At 34.6% G+C, this 22,429-nt stretch overlaps 2 protein-coding genes across 8 annotated transcripts in view; one reads left to right on the forward strand and one right to left on the reverse strand.

Annotated features, from left to right (window-relative positions):
* Positions 1-22,429, forward strand: part of LBR (lamin B receptor) — a 47,697-nt gene that overhangs the window by 4,538 nt on the left and 20,730 nt on the right. The window lies entirely within an intron of this gene.
* Positions 938-22,183, reverse strand: LOC100866050 (monocarboxylate transporter 12). Of its 7 annotated transcripts, none has more exons than XM_012490296.3 (12): positions 21,782-22,183; positions 10,042-10,171; positions 8,786-8,990; positions 8,072-8,212; positions 6,938-7,126; positions 6,242-6,485; positions 5,478-5,676; positions 4,731-4,907; positions 4,249-4,471; positions 3,756-3,995; positions 3,287-3,412; positions 938-3,192 (listed from the first exon to the last, which is right to left on the reverse strand). In XM_012490296.3, exons 1-12 carry the CDS (start codon positions 21,901-21,903, stop codon positions 3,038-3,040), a joined length of 2,151 nt encoding a protein of 716 aa, XP_012345750.1. In that variant the 5' UTR covers positions 21,904-22,183; the 3' UTR covers positions 938-3,037. The 7 variants fall into 7 exon arrangements, with proteins under 7 accessions (XP_012345750.1, XP_003696303.1, XP_086760608.1 ...); XM_003696255.4 differs by lacking the exon at positions 21,782-22,183 and adding an exon at positions 20,171-21,337; XM_086904482.1 differs by lacking the exon at positions 21,782-22,183 and adding an exon at positions 16,375-17,189.

The following is a 22,429-nucleotide window of genomic DNA, read 5'->3' on the forward strand; positions in this document are numbered from 1 at the left end:
AATGGTATCACTGCAGCTTCATTATCCTAACACGCACTGATGCGAGTGATATCGATCTGCATAGGAAACTAGACTGTTAGCGGCATAAATTTTACCTTAAGACGGCCTGCCCTGCTTTTAACGTATCTATTGCAATTTAACCCGTTCGAGATATACGAGACGTTACAATTTTGTAGACTGTATGCACTTGTAGTTTCTTTTTTTTTTTTTTTTTTTGGTTGATTATAGAAATTTTTTATTTAAAAGTATGTATAATTTAAGGGAAGAGAATCTCTTGTTGATTGAAATTTTCAAAATTATTCGAAGGATGTTTTTATATTTATTGAAATAATTGGAATAATTGGTTAGAAAGAAAAGAATCTTGAAAGAATGATTCACGTATTCTAAATGCTTTTAAAATGAAAACAATTAGAATAAAAGACTCGGAAGGAAAAATAAGAAGGATAAAACGTCCCGTGAAAAAAAAGAAGCGATCGTTACGATCTTCAATATCCCTCAAAATGGACAGGGAAAGGCTCATCCATTCGTTCGAAACGATTCATAATCGCTCAATCTGGATCGTAAAACGAGAACTCGTGGAAATTACAACGTCATCCTCATCCTTGGAATCGTTAAAACGAGATAATACGCGCGATATCTGTCTGGGAAAAGGCAATTTCAGAACCCGTTAACGAATAATTTCAAAACGGATTGATCAGGCGCAATAAAACCGACGTGGAAAGTGATAAATTTCAAATCTCATACATCCAGTTTATAATTAACAATAAAAGACAAGAAAATCAAGCATAGGATATTTGTCGCGATAACAGTTTCAATCGATCGTATCACATCATATTTACGATTCGTTGATAAATAATTTATAACGTTTGCAATACGATATTACGTCGTAACTAAGTCATGAGAACGGGTAGGAGTGGCAAAACAAGAGGCATATGAATTCAAGTTTCAACTGTCTTTTTCTCTCCTAATCTAATAATATTTAATAAATTTACATATTTGTGTAACAATGTTCCTTGGCCATCATTCAGGAGCACGAAGCGTGTGCACGTGGAGAGCACGCGATCAAGGATCTATATAACGAACTTGTCTATTCTATTTGAAATTCTTTTCTGCAAAACTCGATCCTATATTTGATAACTAACGTGTTATTTAAGATGAATCGTCCGATATCACGTATCATGCATAATATTTGACTTTACGTTAAAAAATATTCCATCTCCTTGATTTTTCCTTTATATATATATATATTTTTTTTAATAAATTCGAAATTTGTATTCACATTGATATTACTGTCGTACTCTGATACTCCAATGTCGATTTTTCATTCGTGCTCCCTAAAATTAAAATGGTATGTGTATCGTAACAAGTGGATATCTCTCCTCTGGGATGGAGAGTCCGCTATTAAAACTGGATTACATCTTTATTTTATTACGTTGGTTTCAATTCTCTGAATTTTTTGAAATATTTCCCACCTGTTACGACACTCGTAGATTCATTTTCATTTTCATGTTCGGGTTTCTATCTAACCCAATTATATAACTTTGGTTTAATTTTAATATTTTCCGTGTCGAACTTTAGTAAAAATCTTCGTTTATTTTTTGTTCGTCCAAACGACTTACCAAACGAACATAACGTAAGAATATTTATATATCTTTTTACACTCGATTTTTTAATTAACTTAAAAAAAAAAAAATAACAAGTAAATAGCTTTCTTAACAAATTCAACGCTTAACAAACGTATACGAATACTCGTTTCGTAAACGTGAATCAACACGCCCAACGATTCCAAAGGAAACAAAAAACAAACGAAAGAACAGGAAGAAACAATACTAGAATAATTAATTAGGAACAGTAGGAACGGATTTCATTTTTGAGCAAGTTCTTAACACCTAAGGATCGGCCAAACCCGGCCCACGCCGCCGAAATGTTGGTTTAATAATTAATCGATGCTAAGAAATAACACGATCTATCGAGATTACGCGTACTCGTTTATGCAAGTACATACGCCTTCGCCGTACATTTGTTGCGTCGCTTATGAAACGTGTTTTACAAGATAGATTCCGAAAACTAATCGATCGATTCATCAACAATATGCACACGCATAATGCCTTCGAGATACAAACTCCTCGAGCACGGATAAAGGAATATGTACATCTCTAGCGTGACACAACTAAGCTACATACGATTGTACGATTGTATGGGCAGTTCGTATATGTAGAATCCCCGAGATAAAACATAAACTTGAAGATCTCGTAATCTCCTTTCTTAAAATCTCGTTTCGTGAAATTTTGACGAGAGATCGACAATTAATAATAATCGTCCCAAGCGGTAACTTAGGAAACGTCGCGATAAGAAATCTCTGCGTGGAAACATAACGATATTTATCGTCGAAGGATCTAGAAAAAAAAAAACTCCCACGATCCTCGACCATTTCATCGCGAGATACCGTCGGCGAATAAAAGCAAAACAACGATGAATCGTAGGAGGTGGTGCTCGTGTAATATGATAGGATTCGTTTCATGAAAATGCAAAGCTTGGATGTGTCAGATCCGCCTTCCCATAAAACTCATAACTTCGAAATCGTGAAAATCTGGACGGTATTCCTCCTTCCTTTGTGGGTCCACGAAATCTATTGCACTCGCCCAAAACATTTATGGTAGATCCAAAACAGGATAATTTCGGCACAGATTAAACAGGATTGAAATGGATTAATTTTGAAAGGAATTCGACTGTTTGGCTGATAAATTCGAATGATCTCTAACGAAACCGATTCTGGATGATTTCGATGAACGTGTCCTGTTTAATCTCGAAGATCGATATAAATTCGAAGATAAAAAACGCGAATGGAACCCCTCTGCTGTTCTCTGATGATTGCGTCTCAATGTCGGCACGAATTAATCACCGATTCGGACAGTCGTGTTATAAATTATTTACGCGTTAGTATGTACAAAGACACACGGCGACCGACAACGAGAATACGTGATAGACTTCAGTCTACGGCGTTCTGTTTGGTGTTTGACGTCGATCAACGGTTGGACTAGGACGGGTCGTCGCTGATCTTGTCGGCGTTCTTCTTCGTCTCCCATAGATTAACCCTCTTCAAGGGATAACAGATCACAGCCGAGAGAAGGATCAAACTGCCGGACAGGTAGAACGAGGCATCGTAGCTTCCGGTTGCGTCCATGAACATACCTGAGCGAATAATAACGAGTATTCCATGCAATGAATTGAATGATAATTAAATAATTATCCCTGCTGACAATGGAATCAGTCATTTGTTAATCACCTGCGAGAGGCGCGCCAATGGCGGCTGCCACACCTTGAAACAGAAGAAGCAGTCCAAAAGCGTTGGTTAGTTTCTCCAACCCCAAAAGATCAACCACGAGAATCGATCGCAGAGAGGCGAAGACAGCTGGAAAAGTAAAAGTTCGTCGGTTTCAAAATTTAATTTCCACGAGTTTTTCACACGTTATCTGCAAAGCGATTAAATTTTAGAAATAATGGATTAAAGAGAGAATTGTAAAAGATCTTGAAACAATAGAGATCAATAGTTTCGCGTTTTCACATTTGGTTTAATGGACGGTATAAAAATAGAAACATTTGTGCGTCTTTCTCTCCTCTGAATTCTGACTTTTAGATATTGCCAATTGTAGGAAATAATTTTTAAAGGTGGGAAAGGAATGTGATTCTAATCGATCCATGTATCGAGAACATTGGAACATGTTAAAATAGTAAACCGGTCTATCTATGCTTACATATACTAATGCCAAACCCAGCAGCGTAAAAGAACTGAAAGCTCTGGCTGAGCGACAGCCCGGAGAAAATGGTCAAAAGGCCACCAGCGCTGATGAATATATTGTTGACGACCAAAGCGTTAACTCCTGGCAAACTGCTGGCCAATCCGCACACTACACGACCAATGGTATTGCCGATACCAATCACAGATACGAGGAACATAGCAGTAGAGGCCTTGATGCCTGCCAATTGGGCTCGATCTGTACAAAAGAATCGACCGGTATTACTTGTCTTCCCTTTTTTTCACCTTTTTCTTTTCTTTTTTCCATTTGGCACTTGGTTTATTTTAAAAATGGAACACTGCGATTTTTCTTCCCCCCTCCCCCCCTTCGAATTCGACGTCTTTTAGATGTTCCAAAAGATAGAGGAAATATTTATGATTTTATTATTTTCCTTGGAAATTTTTTTTACAGATACGAAAGAAACGTGATTTAACGTGGTTCGATACGATACCTGGAACGTACATGAAGGGTGTATAGAAACCCATCATCGTGAGCCCACCAGATATGGCCAGGATCAAGAAGGAAGGGCTCTTCAGAAGGCTTATATCGAGCATAGTAGTAAGAATTCGACGTACGCTCTCTGGACAAATGTAGCAAGTTCCGCTTTCTTGCTCGGCGACATCCGTTGCAGTCGGCAAACGCGTGACGGACATGTGATAGCCAACGGATGATTGCTGCACAGATCGTTTCCAAATTTATCTACTTTGAAAAAGTACTTGGAAAAGTTATAGTCTGGATATAAATTAGGTACGATCCAAGTTTTTCTCCACCGTGTCTCAATGTTTCGTTCGTATTCAAATATCCGAATCTTTTATTATTCATGGAAAAGAAACTGTTTTCCGGAATTTAAAATATTTATCTTACTCGCTCGCCTCTTTCTCTTCTTTCAACCAGAGTTCGAAATATTTATCTTCTACACATTCGGCTTCTTACCTGAGATTTGTAATGTGGCAACCTGTTCAGAGATCCGCCATAAAAGATATCATCCCTGTAGAACGGTCTCTGAGGATCCTTGCTAAATGGGTTACGCCTGTTGCCCATCTTCAACGATTTCTGGCTACAATCCGAGTCCGCGCGCTGTCGTCTACCGCTGATCGTGTGCCTGCGAATCTGCCAAACAATTTCCTCTACTTGCTTAACCAGAACGTAATGTTATTGCGGCTAAATGAATCCTCCTGGCACAGAAATCGCCATAAACCGTTCCACCGTGTCCGCAAAATGCACATATATTCTCCCGAATATATTATTATATATAACCAATTGTTGATCCTTTTAACACTTAAATCTCTTTCTACGATTCGATAAAATATATCTCATCTCATCTTTTCTCAAAACTTTCGCACAATTGGAGTCACACTCTCACATTACGATACATTAATTATCTAATTACTTCCAATTGATTACTTTATTTATAATAAAAAACAATCTTACAATTTAATACTTCGCGATAAGCTTTTTTTTTTTTTTTTGAAAAAATTTTTTGTTTAAATTGTTTTAATATTTAAACAGATTATTTATCTTGAATTCTAAATATTTCGTATAAACCATGGATGCTCAATTCTCGAAGAAAAATCCATGGGTATTCCCAGCGAGTTCGTTTAAATTTTTACATTGATTTAACTGGGAACGTAAAAGCTTAAAACAGGATAATGTAAAATGGGAGTTTTTTTTTATACTCACCGTGGGCACTTTGCCATTCAGTCTTTCAACATCTCCACCGAGGAGATTATTCTCCTCCTCCACGATTTTTTCATCTATATTCATGTCCAACTCTGGATATATCGGGACTGACAGTCGTTTCTCGGAGTTGCTCAACTTTCTCTCTAGTGTTCGTAGCTCCACGTGAATCTTGTGAAGAGAATGTAGAGACTTGGAAGCACTGCAATAAAAAGTTTCACAAATCATCACTCGACTCAAAAACTTACCCCCTTATTCTCGTTCGCAGTTTAATGTCTCTTGTATCTTTATGAGTTTACCGACTTACGACTTTTTTAGTCTCGGTTTCAACTCGTTCGTCGAGAGCTTGTTAAACTACCTACTCCCCTTTAAGTTCAGCGTGCATTTCACAGCACATCTCATATATTAAATAAGACACTGTGATCTTTACAAACGAAACTTTTTGTAATTATTATATATCATATATTCTGTATGTAATTTACGGTGGAACTTAATTTATGTGAATGAAATTTCAATATTAATATTCAAATGTACCACAATAGATATAATGTAATTGGAAATAATTATATCTTCAACGTACAAAATAAATAAAGGATTAATTCATTACAGCATTCATTAAAATCCTCTTACATGAATGAAAAATATTAAATAATAGTTTATAATCTTTCAATATAATTCAATACAAGAATTAGAAATGAGTTCGTTCGCGAATAATAAAATTGGAAATTATAGGAATGCAAAGTAAATATAGAAGATTTTATTATTACTTTACTATGTTGGGGTTGCTTCCAAGTAATTCTGCGGCAGTGGGGTAATCTGTATTGTTGTTTGTCCCAAAGAAACCACTTCTTTCTGGTTGGACACAGTGCAATGATGCCATGGACACTCCCCTTCCTATTAAGCTATTCTTTACTTCTAAACCAGCGTTTTCCGGGGTGGATTTCACCTTAATCCGTGTTGGTTTCAGTGGACGGAACATGGCGCCGAAAATGGAGCAATTCAACAGCATTCCTACAATATTTGCAACGAGAACGTCTAAATTAAAAGACTTCTCTATTATACATACGTGGAATTTTTCTTTTTGCTTCTTTGGCATCATAAAAGGAAGAGGTTTTATATCATAATCTTGAATTGAAACCTTTATATTTCAAACCTTTAAAAAATAAATGAACGTGTTAAGGTAAGCGTAAAAATCTCATACGTTACAAATATTGAATAATTTCGAATAAACGAAAACATTTTTAAACTTATTCTCATATAAAACATTCTTTAATTAACATTTCTTACTTCTGTTTGAATAATGATAAAATAAAAAACAACCAACATAAAATCATAATAATGTAATATTAAAAAAAAATGTGATTCTCAAGTCATACGATATTATAGATAATAATGACGTCGCTTTATTAACACATTTAAATTTACCAAATAGACGAAGGATTTATTAAAAATGGGTATCGTACCTGCTTGGAAGAGTAACGCACCCCTCCAACCGAATCGTTTGACCAGCACGTCTGAGATAGGCGCGAGCAGAAAGGCGCCGATTCCGGATCCGCAGACCGCGATCCCGGTGGCCAGTGCTCGCCATCTTTCAAAATAAAATCCGGTAGTTATCACAGCCGGCACGTAAATCAGGCCTGCCCCGATACCTCCTGACAATGCAAGATACAAAGACCACGTGAAAGTAATAAGTGATAAAGCACGGAATTTTCTTCTTTTTTTTTTTTTTTTATTTCTTTTTCCCCCACTATTCGACTTGAGACTCGTTTCGTGTACGATTCAAAATGATAGACGAAGCTCTATCTTTTAAACTGCTTATTAATTTAATAAATAAATATCACGTTTTTTTTTGTATCAATTTTTATGTTTGTTTGAACTTCTACTACTTTTATTACTAATCGATTCTTTCAAAATGTCCAATATGTTAATTATCTTTTTTACGTGGTAGAGGATTTTATTTAATCTCTCGATATATGGTAATTTTCGAGATCGCGTGATTTCGTCGATAATTGTACGAGAGGGAGTTCATTCAATTCCCAAGCTTTAATAATTTAAACGTTAATTGTTAAATATAATTTATATCATTTAGAGTATTTAGAGTAAATTAATTGCGAATAATACACTTTGAATACTTCTCGCATATCACGTGTGTTCTATACGATTTTTCTACGATTTAAAATTTAACAGCTAATAATCTGAATTTCAAATTTAAAGTTACTCGAGTGTGTCCACGTATCTTCTATTAAAGAAATTTCGATCGAACGATCGAACAAGGGGATGAAAAGAAATGTCGTTCACGTGCCTCGAAAAGGGAACGTTCTTTACATGCAAGATGAAATACTCAGGATGGAGGGAAAGTTTTTCGTTGAGACAGCAGAAACTTGGAAGAAGTGTGTACAGGGTGAATGGACCTAGAAAAAAGAGTGTACTTAAACGTTTGTGCAATTTGCGAAGGTATTAACAAGGACAAAGATGCGCAGAGAAGGATATGCAAATGGCCTTGAATCGTGCAAATTTGTCCTTAACATTCAAAGCTTCCACGAGAATATTTAAGCACCCTCTTAATGTTCCACCCGGTATATAGGGTAAGGACTTACCGAGCACGCCGTAAGAGATATAAAGGAACTCGATGGAAGTGCTGAAGTACGAGAGAACGAAAGCACTGCAACTTATCACACTTCCGAGGATCGCGACCAACCGGAAACCGTACCTGTTGGCCAACGCTGACACGAATGGACCTGTGAACACATGATTGTAAAAAGTGTAAACAAAAAAAAAAAAAAAAAGATAAATTATTTTACCAGAGAGAAAAAGAAATTATTAATGGGAAGAAAAGAAGATTGTTACAAGAAAATGATATCTAAGACAGACAGAGTATTATCTTTGGTCGAGCTAAATTTTGTGTTATCAATCGTATTGATAAATTAATTAATTTATAGAAATAACTTAATCATGAAAGTATATAAATAAAAATAAAGAGATAATATATTAAATATGAAAATAAGGAAATATAAGTGCTGTTAAATAATATAAACGTTAAAAATAACACAATAATTTTATGCGTTTTCCCATACTTATAATAAAAGATATATTATTATATATTAAAATGTTACAAAAAAAAAAAATCGCCAATGTTTTTGCCAATTTACGATATAATTGAAAGCATTATATTTTAAAAATATTTTAAAAAATAAGACAGGAAAAGAATAAAAAGAAAAAGTGATTCAATATATGGCAGATAAAAAAAACATATTTTTCAAGAATATCGCTCGAGTATCAGAGGAATTATATGTTCCTTTTTTGTCACTGACCAGCCATAAGATAAAATCCGGATTGCAGGGAGCCAACTAGAGCCACTCTCGCCTTGGACACCGCAAATGCGTCCGATATGTCGTTTAAAAAGACACCGAAGCTAAAGATGATACCGTCCACGAACAGATTGCACATGAAGGAGGCTGCGACGATCACCCAACCCCATCCACCATCCGGCGGCACCACCATCTCGACCTCGATGCTCTATCAACAACAATCGTGAATATATGAGCCCCTCGAGAAAACTTAACTTTCGACGAGAAATTTCTCGAGAATTTTCCTTCGAAACTCTCTTTCCATTACCATACTAACAGGCAATAACGCGCCTATAAGATAAGATATCAGATCGGTTTCACGCTTCGGTTGGACATTCGAGTTTCTTCGTTTCTGCGATTCTCTCAACAACGTCTACTACGAGAAATAAATTAAACAAAGTTTGATAGTCGTTCCAAGTTTCGTTCAAATGAATGCATCTTGCGCGTTAAAAACTGTTTGCTGTCTTCAGGAACGAGGGAAGGAAAGAAGGAAATATTTAACTCGTGGAGAAATGATGGACAAGGAGAGGGATTTCGTCGTCCGTGGAAATTCACGAGGTTCTCTCGAGATCAAGGTTAAGTAACGCCGAAACCGGCCGGGCTGACCACTTTCGCATTTCGTTAGACACCGCGTGACCCAAAACTCTGTCGAGTTATCGTGGAGACATGTTACGCCTGATACCAATGTCGGCTAAGAACGTATACGAATTACTGCGACGAGCATTTTTAATCACGTGCAACGTTATCTGCCCATATTAAACATCGAAGTATGCGTTTCGCAAGTTGAAACTTCTCTTTTGATTTATTCTCTTTCCGATCGAACCAGATCTTGTGTATATATATATATATATATTCAAGAGGATTTTGGTAATATTTTTTACGAGTTAGCTTATCTTTTAAATATTTAAATCGAAGATTCTTCTCAAGTTTCCTGTTGCAGCGAGGTTTGCTCGTGAAGGATGAATGAAAATAACCGAGTCACCGCCGCTCATTGAAAATCCATCGCGGAGGGGAAATGTCAAAGTTGAGTGGTTGCCACGTGCGATCCATGCCTAGAACACGCTTATCGAGGCATCTTGTCACAACTATAATGCCCCGGTATCTACGTGCAATTTATACACGAGCAAATTGGATTCTCATAGAGTATTATCGAATAACATCGATCCGATCGGACCAAGCCCACCTGTTTCATTTGCATCATATTATGTCCAGCCTCTTACCTCGTTGTTATTGTCATGAATGTCTTCCATCTGCAGTTGTTCCTCGTTCCTCCGTCCATTTTGCTGCGGTGCCTTGGCGACTTGCTCATCCACTTTATTCCCCAGCGACGCCATCGTCGTCCACGGTTGGCTGGAATGTTACAACGATCGTGATGGAGATAAGAGAGGAAAGATCGAAAGAGAGAAATCGAAATGGAAAAAGAGACGGTGGAGTTTGAAGCGGAGGCGTTGAAAAGATTGCGATTCGTAACAGGATGTTGATATATTTTACGGGGATCTCCTTTGGAGATTCGATTCTAACAACAATCTGAAAAACAATTATAGTATTATAGTATTAATTGGTATGTAAAAATGTCGATTAAGGATTGATTCTTCTGGTAAGTTGTATTGAACAATTGAAGTTTTGTCTCGCTTCGTCCAGTATGAGTTTATGTTGCCTATAATCAATAAAAGCAATAAATTTTAACCAACACTTTTATGTTTCAGCCTTTAGAATCGATCCTCCAAAACGTATTCCACGAATATATTAACATTTTATATATTTATAAAAATTGTCTAATTAATTAGATGTTTGTTTGCACCGTATTCAATCCATGCATACGACATGTCATACTCGTAAAATATACGTCGAACATATGAATATAATTATAAATTATCGTAAATTATTCACGCGTAGGCGGGAAAGAAATTGACGGAACAGCTTTTCTTCCTTTCCGCGATCTATGAATTTCCATTTATCCTTAAAATTAAAGATATTAAAAAATTATAATATAATGACATGACATGCGCAAATGTCGATCTCGTATATTAGAAAAACGTGTCTGTACTTCACTCAGTCTAACTTGAAAACTGGATTCTTGGGCTAGAAATATGCTACTATGTATTATATACCAGTTCCATGTATGAATCATAGATATTATACCCAGTTTATGTAGTACAGAATATCATAAATGTCATAAAATGAGTCAAATGGCAGATATCATAAGAAGAAAGCGTCCAGATAAACGCCCATTGAGTAGAATATCGAGAAAACATGGCTTTAATCAGGCCTGGAACCATGAGATCAGATCTCTTTTTCCATTTTCAACGATTTGGATCATGATTAAAACTGGCATAAGGTAGATCGAGAATGATATAACTCTAATAACTATATAATAAGTTGACATTGAGTGATTTAATTGCCAAGAATTATTAAAGAAAGGAAAATATTGACTTACTATTTCTTCCACTTCATTCGAAGAACAGAAGTGAGACATTGCATCAGATTAAAAATAAAAAAAAAAAAATTACATGGAACATTTTAGATCATAATAAATGATTTTAATTCCATTTCACCGAAATGAAAACATAATAATTCCAGTGATTTTCGATGTACTACGATTTGAAGAGCTCGATTAAAGGATGAAATTTATCCTAAGAAAACTTCTCACAGCTGATGAGATGTACGAAGTACAATCCCACGGGCAAAGGAGCAATCACCTCGTTGAATTGACACACGAACAACGACTATGCCGTTTCTAAACGAGTTCACATCACATGACGATTGTTCGACATGTTCGGTCGACCTTGACCTTTCTCAATACTCTCTTAGCCGACCTTCAACCGAGAATGAACTTGGAGACTTGTGATCTCTTTGACCAACTTTGAACTTCTAAATCGTTTTAAAGCTAGAATTACATTAAACATTATCTCTGTATTATAAATAGATAATTAAAATTAAAATAATATAAGTATAATTATCTATATATTATATTTCTGAATGTAAGATAAATACCAAAGTTGATTTTGTCAAAAGCTATATACTTTATTTAATTGTAAAAGCAAAAAATTTGAAAATCAAGTCAATTTGATTGATTTTAACAAAATCGATTTCAATTTTCTTCAATTTTCCAAATTTTTAATCGAATATTAAAAAAGTTAATTAACATGAATGCTTAATATAAAAAAAAGAGACATAAAGAATGTAATAAAAACATAATTTCCACGTACCCAAATTAATCAGCAAGGTAAATGCACAATTATTCCAGAGAAAAATTAATTTGACCAACAAAAAGAACGTTCATAATATACTTATATGAATTAACTATTTGGAGTCCATGCTTTCAACGAAATTTTTCATCGAAAAATGATTTGTTCGACGTAGACAATTACGATGAGGAATGGACTGTTGTTTTAATAAGCGGTTGATTTTGTATCTTGTAAATGAACGATAAGATACGATTTTAACCAATTTCGTGACGGTGTTTTCATATCAAACAAGACACATCTTCAAAAATACATTGTCCTCTCTTTGCCACGTATGTTTCCTCCGTCTTACAACACCCACAAATCTTTCAACACATTGTGATATCTTTGACGAGAAATGGAAGAAGAGGAAGTAAATGTTAGGATTTTACAAATAATTCTTTGGAATTATCTACCGCTACCGCTTTCTAAATTTACGATGAAATTATCGCGTTTTCCTAAGTACACAAAAGTCTATTTATTCGATGTACCGTATTTTGGATGTTCATTTGAAAAAGTAATTATCACGAAATGTAAGATTCCTTGGACTAGATAAATATATCGAAATTTTGATAAAGAGATCGGAATCGTCTCTCGTAATTAAAAAATCCAACAGATAAATGAATACTCAGGAGATTATCTTTCGATTCGATCAATCTTGTTTACTCGTTCATCGCAGAGTTTGTACAAATATTGTAACAATAATGATTAATACTCGAAAGAAACAGTAGTAAAACAACTAATAAATCATCACGACAAATATAAAAAGAGATTAAATCAAAGTTTGTAACGAAATAATTATCCAAAGACTTTATCTATTATTAAACAGAGTTACTATTAAGGAGTTTTAGAAAAATGCTCTTAAAATTAAACCTAATCTAAATTATCATATGATTTTTCACGATTCTTTAAAATTAATCTTTAAAATACAGAGAAATTATAAAAGTTTTCTGAAAGAAATAAAGTTCACACGTTTTATCATACAATTATCGTGTCGTCCTCACCTTTTATCGCGTTTAAAATATATTTAAAAAAACTTCCAATATATATTTTCCACAAAATGTTCCTTTTCAAAATGTTCAATCCATCTCCAGAAATGTTCCTTTCCGAATTTTTCAATTTCCTTCTCGCATCGCATACATTACCAACATTCACTCCAAACATTCCTACGTTCAAATCGTCTCGACAAGAAAATCCACGAGGATGATTCGAGGTCAACGTCCCTTACGCTCTCCTAGTTCCTCGCTTAACAAATTCGACTCGAGATCGTCGCGGGTATAAATAACGATCGTGGATAATCGGTTACGATCTAACTTAAGAAGACGACAGAAAAAAAAGAAAGAAAGAAAGAAAGAACGAAGGCAACACACACCGGTTAACTCTAAGCTAAATAGTCCACGTGTCCAGCGAAAAGCGTTGGACGAAGCCGTATTGTTGCACGGTTTGACGAGTATTGTGCAAATAAGATTGTGTAAATTTCATCCTGCTGATAAAGGATGTGTTTATTTTTAGATAGTTTTTTTATGTCTATATAACTAACTCGGCTTTTAAATCATCGACAGATAATATTGGATAATATTGGATTTCCCTCGACTTTGATACGACGCATGAATTCACGTGGAGGATGATATCGATTCGACTAGGTACTCTTTTAACAGTTCAGAATCACGATTATTTGAGATTATTGAAACGATGATAATTAATGGTTATTGATAGCTACGAGTTAAAGTGTGTATAACACATCGTGGAAGAAATTCATGATGGAAGGTTTTTTTTTTATTGCAACACGTGGATATTGTAAATCTAATCTTTGGTTTAGATATATAATCGATGATCTGATTGGTAATTGCAGGATTAGAATGGAATTTGGGGTAGAGTTAATTAGCTATTGCGGCGATTAAATTATTAAAGGAATGGATATTTTCTTCGTTTGAAAATCGTGTTTTAATGATTGAAAAAAGAAAATGGCGAATAATATCGTTCATTCGTTGAGAAATTATTTAAAAATTGTAGCTTTTTCTTAAATATATCTATATATATATATATGTTGAATACAAAATTTTTTGAAATTATATATAAAAAAAAGTAAATAGTTAATAAAGAAAACTTTTCCCATATTTTTTTTAAATATTTAAGTTTCCAATTTAGAACTTTGGTTTAAAAAATTTAAAAAACACTCAACTTTCTCTAAAATATCATTGTTGCAACGAAAGAAAAAGAATTAAATTACAGAAATAGCAACTGCCTTTAGTCTCTTCAAAGGTATGTCGCACAAACTTTCGGATTAACAAGAACGTGTGACGTGAATATTTAACATTATAAACCGGTAATGTTACAATCTCTACGCGAGTTTATTTAGTTTCGGGATAGTTTAGTTTAATTTGAAGGTAAATTCACCTCTCTTGCTTCTCTACATGTTACAGCACATTCCGATAATAATCAATTCACACGTTAGACATTATTTAGGAAGAGTGGTAAGATTCTGTGAGGATAATTAGAGAGAGTCATTTTAGAATTTCGATTCTCGACTTTCGACCGAGTTTCACAGATTTTGCAATTATTGGCGCACAACGGTGATGGAATTCGAGTTCAAGTTCGTGGCCAAAAGACACAGTGGAAAAGTTTCGATATTTGGAGAAATGATCGTCTCGTTTCGATTTGGTGTGGAATTTGCGATAATATTCCAAATTTTTAAGATATACGTTATATTGAGAACGTTACACGTGGAAATAATTAATTCGCCATTTCGATATTGAATGGAATCTAGAAAATTGAGTATGCGCGTAGGAAAAAAAGAAAATTTTAGACATTTTGTCGAATACTTTAAAATTAGCTCTATTGCAATGCTTTCTCAATGCTTATCATGAATGGCAAAATTTTTTTCTCGACTGATTAAATTACTACTACATATACAGACGATCGTTATGTGTACGCAGTAATTAATTTATTACTACCTGGTTGAGGAACATTTATCCCAATGATAATTTCTAGATGTTATAAAAATGGATTTTTTAATCAGTCTCGTAATAATTCTTAGGTAATTCTTAGGTAAATTGAAGAGAAAGTAAACGAAGATGCACAAAGTATCGATATAAATGCATTGAAATTTCAATATTTTATCGTAATGGAAATTTTTTTTTCTTTCTTTTCGTAAAGAAGCGAATAAATCTTTCACTCTATTAAAAACGTAAATAATATTTAAAAAATTATTTAAAAAAAATGGAAAAAAAGTAAAAAAAAAAAAATTAAAAAAATAAGAAACGCTTCCACGTCCATAAATTAAATATTCATATCATTATTCTTCTTCAACCTTATGAGTTTTTTATGTAAAAAAAAAAAAAAAAAAAATACAAGCAAAATCTCTTCAATCTTACTGGAAAATAACCGAAGACACGGAAGCAAGACGATGTATATCGAACTTACACCGTGTCTTACAAAATATTTTCTCGAAATAATTCTCGGTAGTTTCATGGCACGCAGTCGGGGAATAGAGGCTCGCCTAATAATAGCGACATAAGAAGGAGATTCTTATGCGAGAAGTCGAAGAAGATGGGGAAAAAATCGAAAGCATGCCGATCGCGATGGAAATCGGTGCTCCAGATATCGGGAGAGAAGAAGCAATTATCGATGGAGATGGATTACCATTATCGTGTTGCACTGGACACAATGCGGTGGCCCGTTTATTCGAGAATTCATTTCTGGCTCGATACCAAACGATTCTATATCGTTTCTTTCTCTCCTCGTTTGCTCATTCTTCATCATTCACGAGGGATAACGTAGCCGCGATAACAAAACGAGGCGAATACAATAAGCTGCGAAACAATGATCTATCGAAGACGGTTCGATCTTTATATCCCTGTAAACGCGTTATTGTGTAACAATAAGTGGATATTTTTTTTTAACACAATATCGTTTAAACGAAGGAACTTTTTCTTTGAAAATTTCTAAATTCCAATACGTGGTAAAATTTCAATGTTTTTGGCTGCCGATGTACATTTCACAAGTATCTGAATAAAGTTCAAGTAGCAGTTGTAATCATCGAGTATATACTATTAATTAAAATCTGTTATTTATTATTATTTTAAATGTCGATAAATAAGTCGATAACTTCATCGAGATAAATTATTTCTGAAAAACGAAACGACTAATATTAAAATAAATTATATGCAAGATGATAAATATGAAAATATTAATCGATTTAACTTCTCTCTCCAAATACATTTGTGTATTTTCATATAATTGTGCCTAATCGTTTTGAACAATCTTGAAAAAAGAGAATTGTTAAAAAGTGTAAGTGTTTTGCGATGTCACTCACATTTTTGCGATTACCTGAAACCGATATATTTCTCAGGAGGTGTATATTCCCGCGTGAAACTTTTCCAATCGGTGTTTTAGAAGTTTTGTTGCTTTCTCCGGCTTCTTGATCTTGTTGCCTCGAAGATAGATAGAATATTTAGCCGAAGAGTTCGATAGTATTTTGTATCCCTAGCTTCTTCGAGATAATACTTGTATTAGTTTCAACAATTTGACGAGTTTATCAATTAACAAAGATGGCTTTATCTTAAAATTAATTATATTCCACCGAGATTAAAAATATAAATTCTGTAATTTATCAATTTTAATGTTATGCAAATTTTCCATGAGAAAACAAAGAAATAAATTTGTTTCTACGTTGCAAACGAATGAAATTTCTGGAAGTCGACTTCGCTATGCCGGCATGCAGCGCGTTCTTCCTGGAAACAAACTGTTCGTTTCGATGGCGGGAAAGAAGCCCTCGTTAGGGAGAGACGTTCGTTCAATTCGATTTAAACGGTATATTGTGTTTAATTGGAAAATTGTCAGGTTTTCAATTGAATTTTCATGCAAACGATCGCTTTAATTAGCCGACCGGTAACTGGATGATTTCTTCCAGCGAAGATCAATCGAGCGGTGGAAAGTGCTAATAAAAGTTATGCAAGATATTTAAAACGATATCTTTCTCATTCCCCTATAACTAAATATGATAAAGAGAATCATTACTTCGCGTTTTGAAACGTTGATTGATTTTTAATTCGTACTATCTTCTTTATTATTTTTGCGTAGAAACGTTCGAATCTATATTTCTAATAAAGTTTGAATATGTTTGCTTATTATTTTCGATTAAAAGAAATTTTATAACAATTGAATGAAGATGTTCGATGCCGACCGAGGTATGAAGAAATTTTTTCGCCCCCTTATCTCGCGCAACTTCGACACTTGGAATAATAGTCGAATGGAAAATTATATGCGCCGTGACCCGATATCGTGTATAAATATTGAGACGAGCCACGTAAGTACACGGGATCGAACTTCTCTGTCTGATAAATCAAACAATCGTGCCAATATTTGCACGTTTTTACATAAATCTCGATCACATTATCGTAAACCTTATTATAAACCTTAAACATTCTTGTGAAAATAAGTTTATCTGTGGTTAGGAATTTTTTTTTTTCTTTTTTCTTGTAAATACTTGAGATTCGATGATCTGATTGAATTATCTTATTTCCCTCCAATATCGAAGTGAAAAAATAAGATTAATCATCTGAAATGTTGCTCGTATTCGGAGATCGTATCTATAACAAACTTTCGATTCTATTCCTTCATATCTTGTCAAAATATCTTTATCTTAAACAATTTTGTAAATACTTCAAACTCAATGGTCAAATATGTAATTTCTTTTTCTTTTTTTTTTTTTTAGGATATTCAAATAAACGAACAGAATTCGTATCTGTTCGAAACCTTTTTAATATTAAATCTTCCAGATCGATCATCAATTAAAATCTTAAAGATTTGTTTGTTGAACACAATCGATAACTAACCAATTAAAATGCTTTTCCAAATTATAAATATTCTATAAAAATTTCTGATTCACTTGACCAAAATTTAAAGCAGATTATCGAACAAATAAATCCATTCATGATTCGTGGACAGATCGAAAGACAATATAATTACCATAATTTATCTATTTTTCTCGATGGCATGGCCATTCTTCAACAAATGGATATTCAAACGTAATTCACTGCTATTCGTAATTGGAACAATATCGAGATCATGAGCCGCTAACCATCAATATTCTAGAAATTTAATTCAGTTCAAATGATAAAAATCTACTTCTGTTTATATATTGAGAATTCAAAGAAGAGAAAAATCATAACGATGAATTCTAAATTCGTCAACAAAAAAATTCTCGACAATATTTAAAATATCGATTCCTCTCCACAGACAAACTAGGACTCTGTATTTTTTTTACGTTCTTGTTGTTTTAAAATAAAACAAAATAAATATTATTTTCTATTCTATTTCTAAAAAAAAAAATTAATTATTTCGCTCTTAATTTCGTATATAACGCATCTCTATCGTAATCTCTGTTAATTCAAACAGTACGAATTCTAAAAAAATTTTAGATCAATTTCAAATGAGTCGTCGGTCCGGATCGAAAGTTCGATTGAAAAATTTACAAACGAAGAGTTCCATTGAATCGGTATATACTACGACGAAGCCCTTATTGAGTTCTACTACAGGCCTCGTTGCCCCTCTCGAGAAATTGATTAGGGTGAACTTCTAGATGGTCCATATATTCCATTCACTCGAATCGTGAACATGAATGACTTGATCGCTGAAAAGGCACAGTTACAATGAATGATTCTACACGTAGTATATACCTACGGATCGAATGAACGAACGATCTTTCCGAGGCCACGTGCCGGGGCCAAAGTTCGATGGGATTTATCTCTTAGATTCGATGTACATGTTTATTTACTAACATTCACCGATCCGATATTGGTAAAAAGTATTTGCATAAAAAGACGTAATAAATAAAAGAGGCCAATAAATCTGGTGATCCCTGTTGCAAGCTTCGACCCTTATCCATCCTGTTTTTCGTCCAATTCTCTCTCTTTTGTTTATTTGTTTCCGCAGATCAGAGAAAAATAGCAAGATAAAACGATATGCATATGTTTGCATATCGTTAAACATTAACACGTATGAACACTTTTATATTTCTACATCTTTTCCAAAATGTGGGGAAACCGATTATATAATAAACTTTTTCTCTTAATTAACCTTATATTTGATCCAATGGACATACAATTCATGAATAAGAATTGAAATAAAAAATAATAACTGTTATTGAAAAATTTTATAATGATTGAAAGAGAGAAATGAGTTCTCTCAATTAATAAATAACGATAATAAAAGATAATAAAATTATTCATCGATTCAATTATTGTATAGATTTTTAAATGTGATCGTGAAAAGAAAAAGGTTATATGGTAAATAACAGCTTAAGTGATTTTTAAATTTCAAATAAAAAATAAAATAATCTTCGGAAACGAATCGATAAACCGGAAAGGGAATGATAGAAGAAATTAACACAGGCAATTTCCATACACGAGTGCCTACACAGAATCAGCAAGGTCGATTCACTGAACGGCCCTCATTACGGATTCGAAATTAATACATATTCCGATCGGATTAGTTGCGTTCTACGCATGCGCATACTCCGCACACGCGATTCTCGCTGTATGGAAATTTCGGAAACAATGTTATTTCATGATCAAACATCATCGGTATCGCGAATAAGTCAAGTTTTTGCTAAATTAACCGAACTAAAAAAAAACACAGATGTCTTGCTTTATCCTTCTCTCGATAATCTCGCGGAATTGGTTCACGATAAGCGTAAATATATATGCGCACATACATAGGATATACATATATATATATACACTTATATAGAAATTAAAGAATAATACACGAAAATAATTCTCGAATGCATCGATCCTTCGTAATCACTAACAATAAGGACACGTAAAACGAAGATATATGTAATAGGCAACCACGTGCAAAGGGACGCAACGAAACGCGCATGCGCGTATTTTGAGGCGGGAAGTGCGCGTGAACGTTCGTAGAATACGAAACATGGTAGATCACGTATACGCAATGATACGCGTATACTGTTACTATATGCACTATACACGCATAAATATGAAAAAACATAAAACATGAATGAGAACGTAATCATATACACGTACACATATATACACTTTAATATTTTCACCATAAGAAGGAATACATCTGATAAACTCTATACATAAGACCGGTTGATTACCTTTCCTTGCGAAGCCACTGTCACCGACTGTCGAAATTCCAGGGAGCGGATGCAAAAGAAATAGGCCGGAGCGAAACGCGCGCGTGTTCGTGATCGCGTCGTACGCGTGTACTAAGACGGTACGCGCGATGTGACCGAGAGTAAGCGCGATCAGTGTATCCCGTCGGGTGTGCACGGCTTCCATCGGTCACCGATAACGACCGAATGCCAGATTGGTCCGTCTCGAGCTCACAGGATCGTCCCGTTGGATATACGTTTCGACTCACGGCGCCTGATGATCTGCTGGCAGCACGAAGCGTGACGTAATATACATAGAAAGTTACAATTGTATGGAATTCGAAAATTCTTTACAAGTTTCACAGTGATCGCGACGATTAGTGTTTCCGTAGATCTTGATCCCTTTTGCAAGATTAATCGTTAAATTCTTTACAGAATATATTAAGATATATTCTTGTCATCGAAACTGGTTCGCGAAGGATAAAAGAAATTCTTTCAATCGTTTAAGCCATAAATAGTTGATCGCCTACTGACGACATACTACTCGAAAATTACAATCGATTCTCATCGAGATAGATCGAGACATCCACGATTCCCGTTTCGTTCGATCGAGAATCAAAATCGATATAGACCACCCTCCGGCTATGAAAAGATCGAACGGTTGCACGTAGTAACGGTATGGAATCGCAGTTTGTACGGTCAACACGCGCGTCGCGAGTTCCGACGATTGTCGATAAGAACTCTGGAGGCGACTGTCCGATAACCCGTTCCAGTAGAGATTGTGTGACCACAGAACCACTTGACAACTCGTTTCGACGTTTCCAACCATAAGACTGTGATAGTGAGCTCGATGACGTAATTAGCGGTGAAAAGAATTACTATCAAAATGTCCAGACACAGGTGAACACCGTTATTAATCCATCAATTTAACCGCAACTTACACGTGTCTTTGTTCCTTTCCTTTTCCGTAGTTATGTGCAACGATGTTTAAAAGCCCATTATGATTGCTTTGATTCATAGTATTTAGAAAATGTTAATTAAGCATACATTTTACTTTATGTATTATTGTTTCGATCGAATGTATTTTGAATATATTTATATTATTGCGATACGATTATATAATTTTGTATAATTTGATGATAATCTGTCAATTAATAAATTAGTTAATTAAAACTGCTTCGCGTAAAATTTGTTATAAAACACTATATAAGTTTTGCTAATTCCCGCGTGAAAAAAGGCGGCATTGTCCAACCATGACTACACGTGTCTATGAAATGCAATGTCGCACGTGGCGCAACTCACATGGCGCTGAAATAAACACCAGCTTCTTTTTTTTTCTTGATCCATATTCATTTCAACTAATAATAAAACATATTTAATCTTTTCAATAATCGTTTCCGTCGATTGTTTCTGCCACAAATTCGATCATGAAACTTGTAAAATAAGTTTCTTTTACAGAAATCTATTTATTCCGAAATTTTGATTTTTAACGGTTGATCATTGCAATCTATTGCAACTAATCATTCTTCCACAATATTTTTACTCAGATAAATTTCACAGAAACGAAAGATAATCCACTATGAATCCCAAGTATCATCGAGCAAATTCACTCACGTATGCGTCATGATCGTTGTCAACGAAGCTTGAACTTCGGTGTCACATTCACGTTGCACGCAGCCTGGTGTCGTCTGTTTCGTCTGAAGAAAAAGTGAACAGACCAAAGGGGCAAATGCCATAAAAGTTAATGGAGTAGTGAAGTTTGAGGGTCGTGTGAAAGAGATAAAAAAGAAAGAAAGAAAGGGAAGGAGGGAAAAAAGAAAAAAAGAGAAAAACAAGGAGGAGGCTAAAGGCACGCGATAAACTATTGGAAAAAGCACGAGGTAATCGCGATAAATAACAACGAATCACTTGCAATTCTCACGCGACAGAAAGAAATGGAGGCGGTAAACCTCCTCTCTGTTTCCTACGTTTAGTCCCTCCTGTTACACAGTGGTGCTTAAACGAAAGTGTAAGTTTACTTAAGGTAGGTCGCGCCAAGAATATACGCCTATCGCGCGACGAACTCTCATTCCATTCGTTCCGAGGGAGGTAGAAAACGACATCAATAGACGATATCGAATGATTTAAAAAATTTCAAAAATTTGTGTCTGATGTACAAATAAAAACTCGTATTCCATAGAAATAAAAATTAAGTAGAAAAACATTTTCATAATTTTGTACTTGCTACACGAGCTTTCAGATTTTTCGGTATATTTGGCCTTT

This window comes from Apis florea, unplaced genomic scaffold (assembly GCF_048593485.1).
Source record: "Apis florea isolate Af1SG1 unplaced genomic scaffold, ASM4859348v1 contig_2350_pilon, whole genome shotgun sequence".
NCBI lineage: Eukaryota > Metazoa > Arthropoda > Insecta > Hymenoptera > Apidae > Apis > Apis florea.

Coding starts and splice junctions, on each gene's coding strand:
- LOC100866050 (XM_012490296.3), bottom strand. CDS start 21,903: ATGGCATTTGCCCCTTTGGTCTGTTCACTTTTTCTTCAGACGAAACAG. Junction 7,127..8,071: donor TATCTCTTACGGCGTGCTCG/GTAAGTCCTTAC, acceptor TTGCATTGTCAG/GAGGTATCGGGGCAGGCCTG. Junction 4,472..4,730: donor TGCCACATTACAAATCTCAG/GTAAGAAGCCGA, acceptor CGATCTGTGCAG/CAATCATCCGTTGGCTATCA.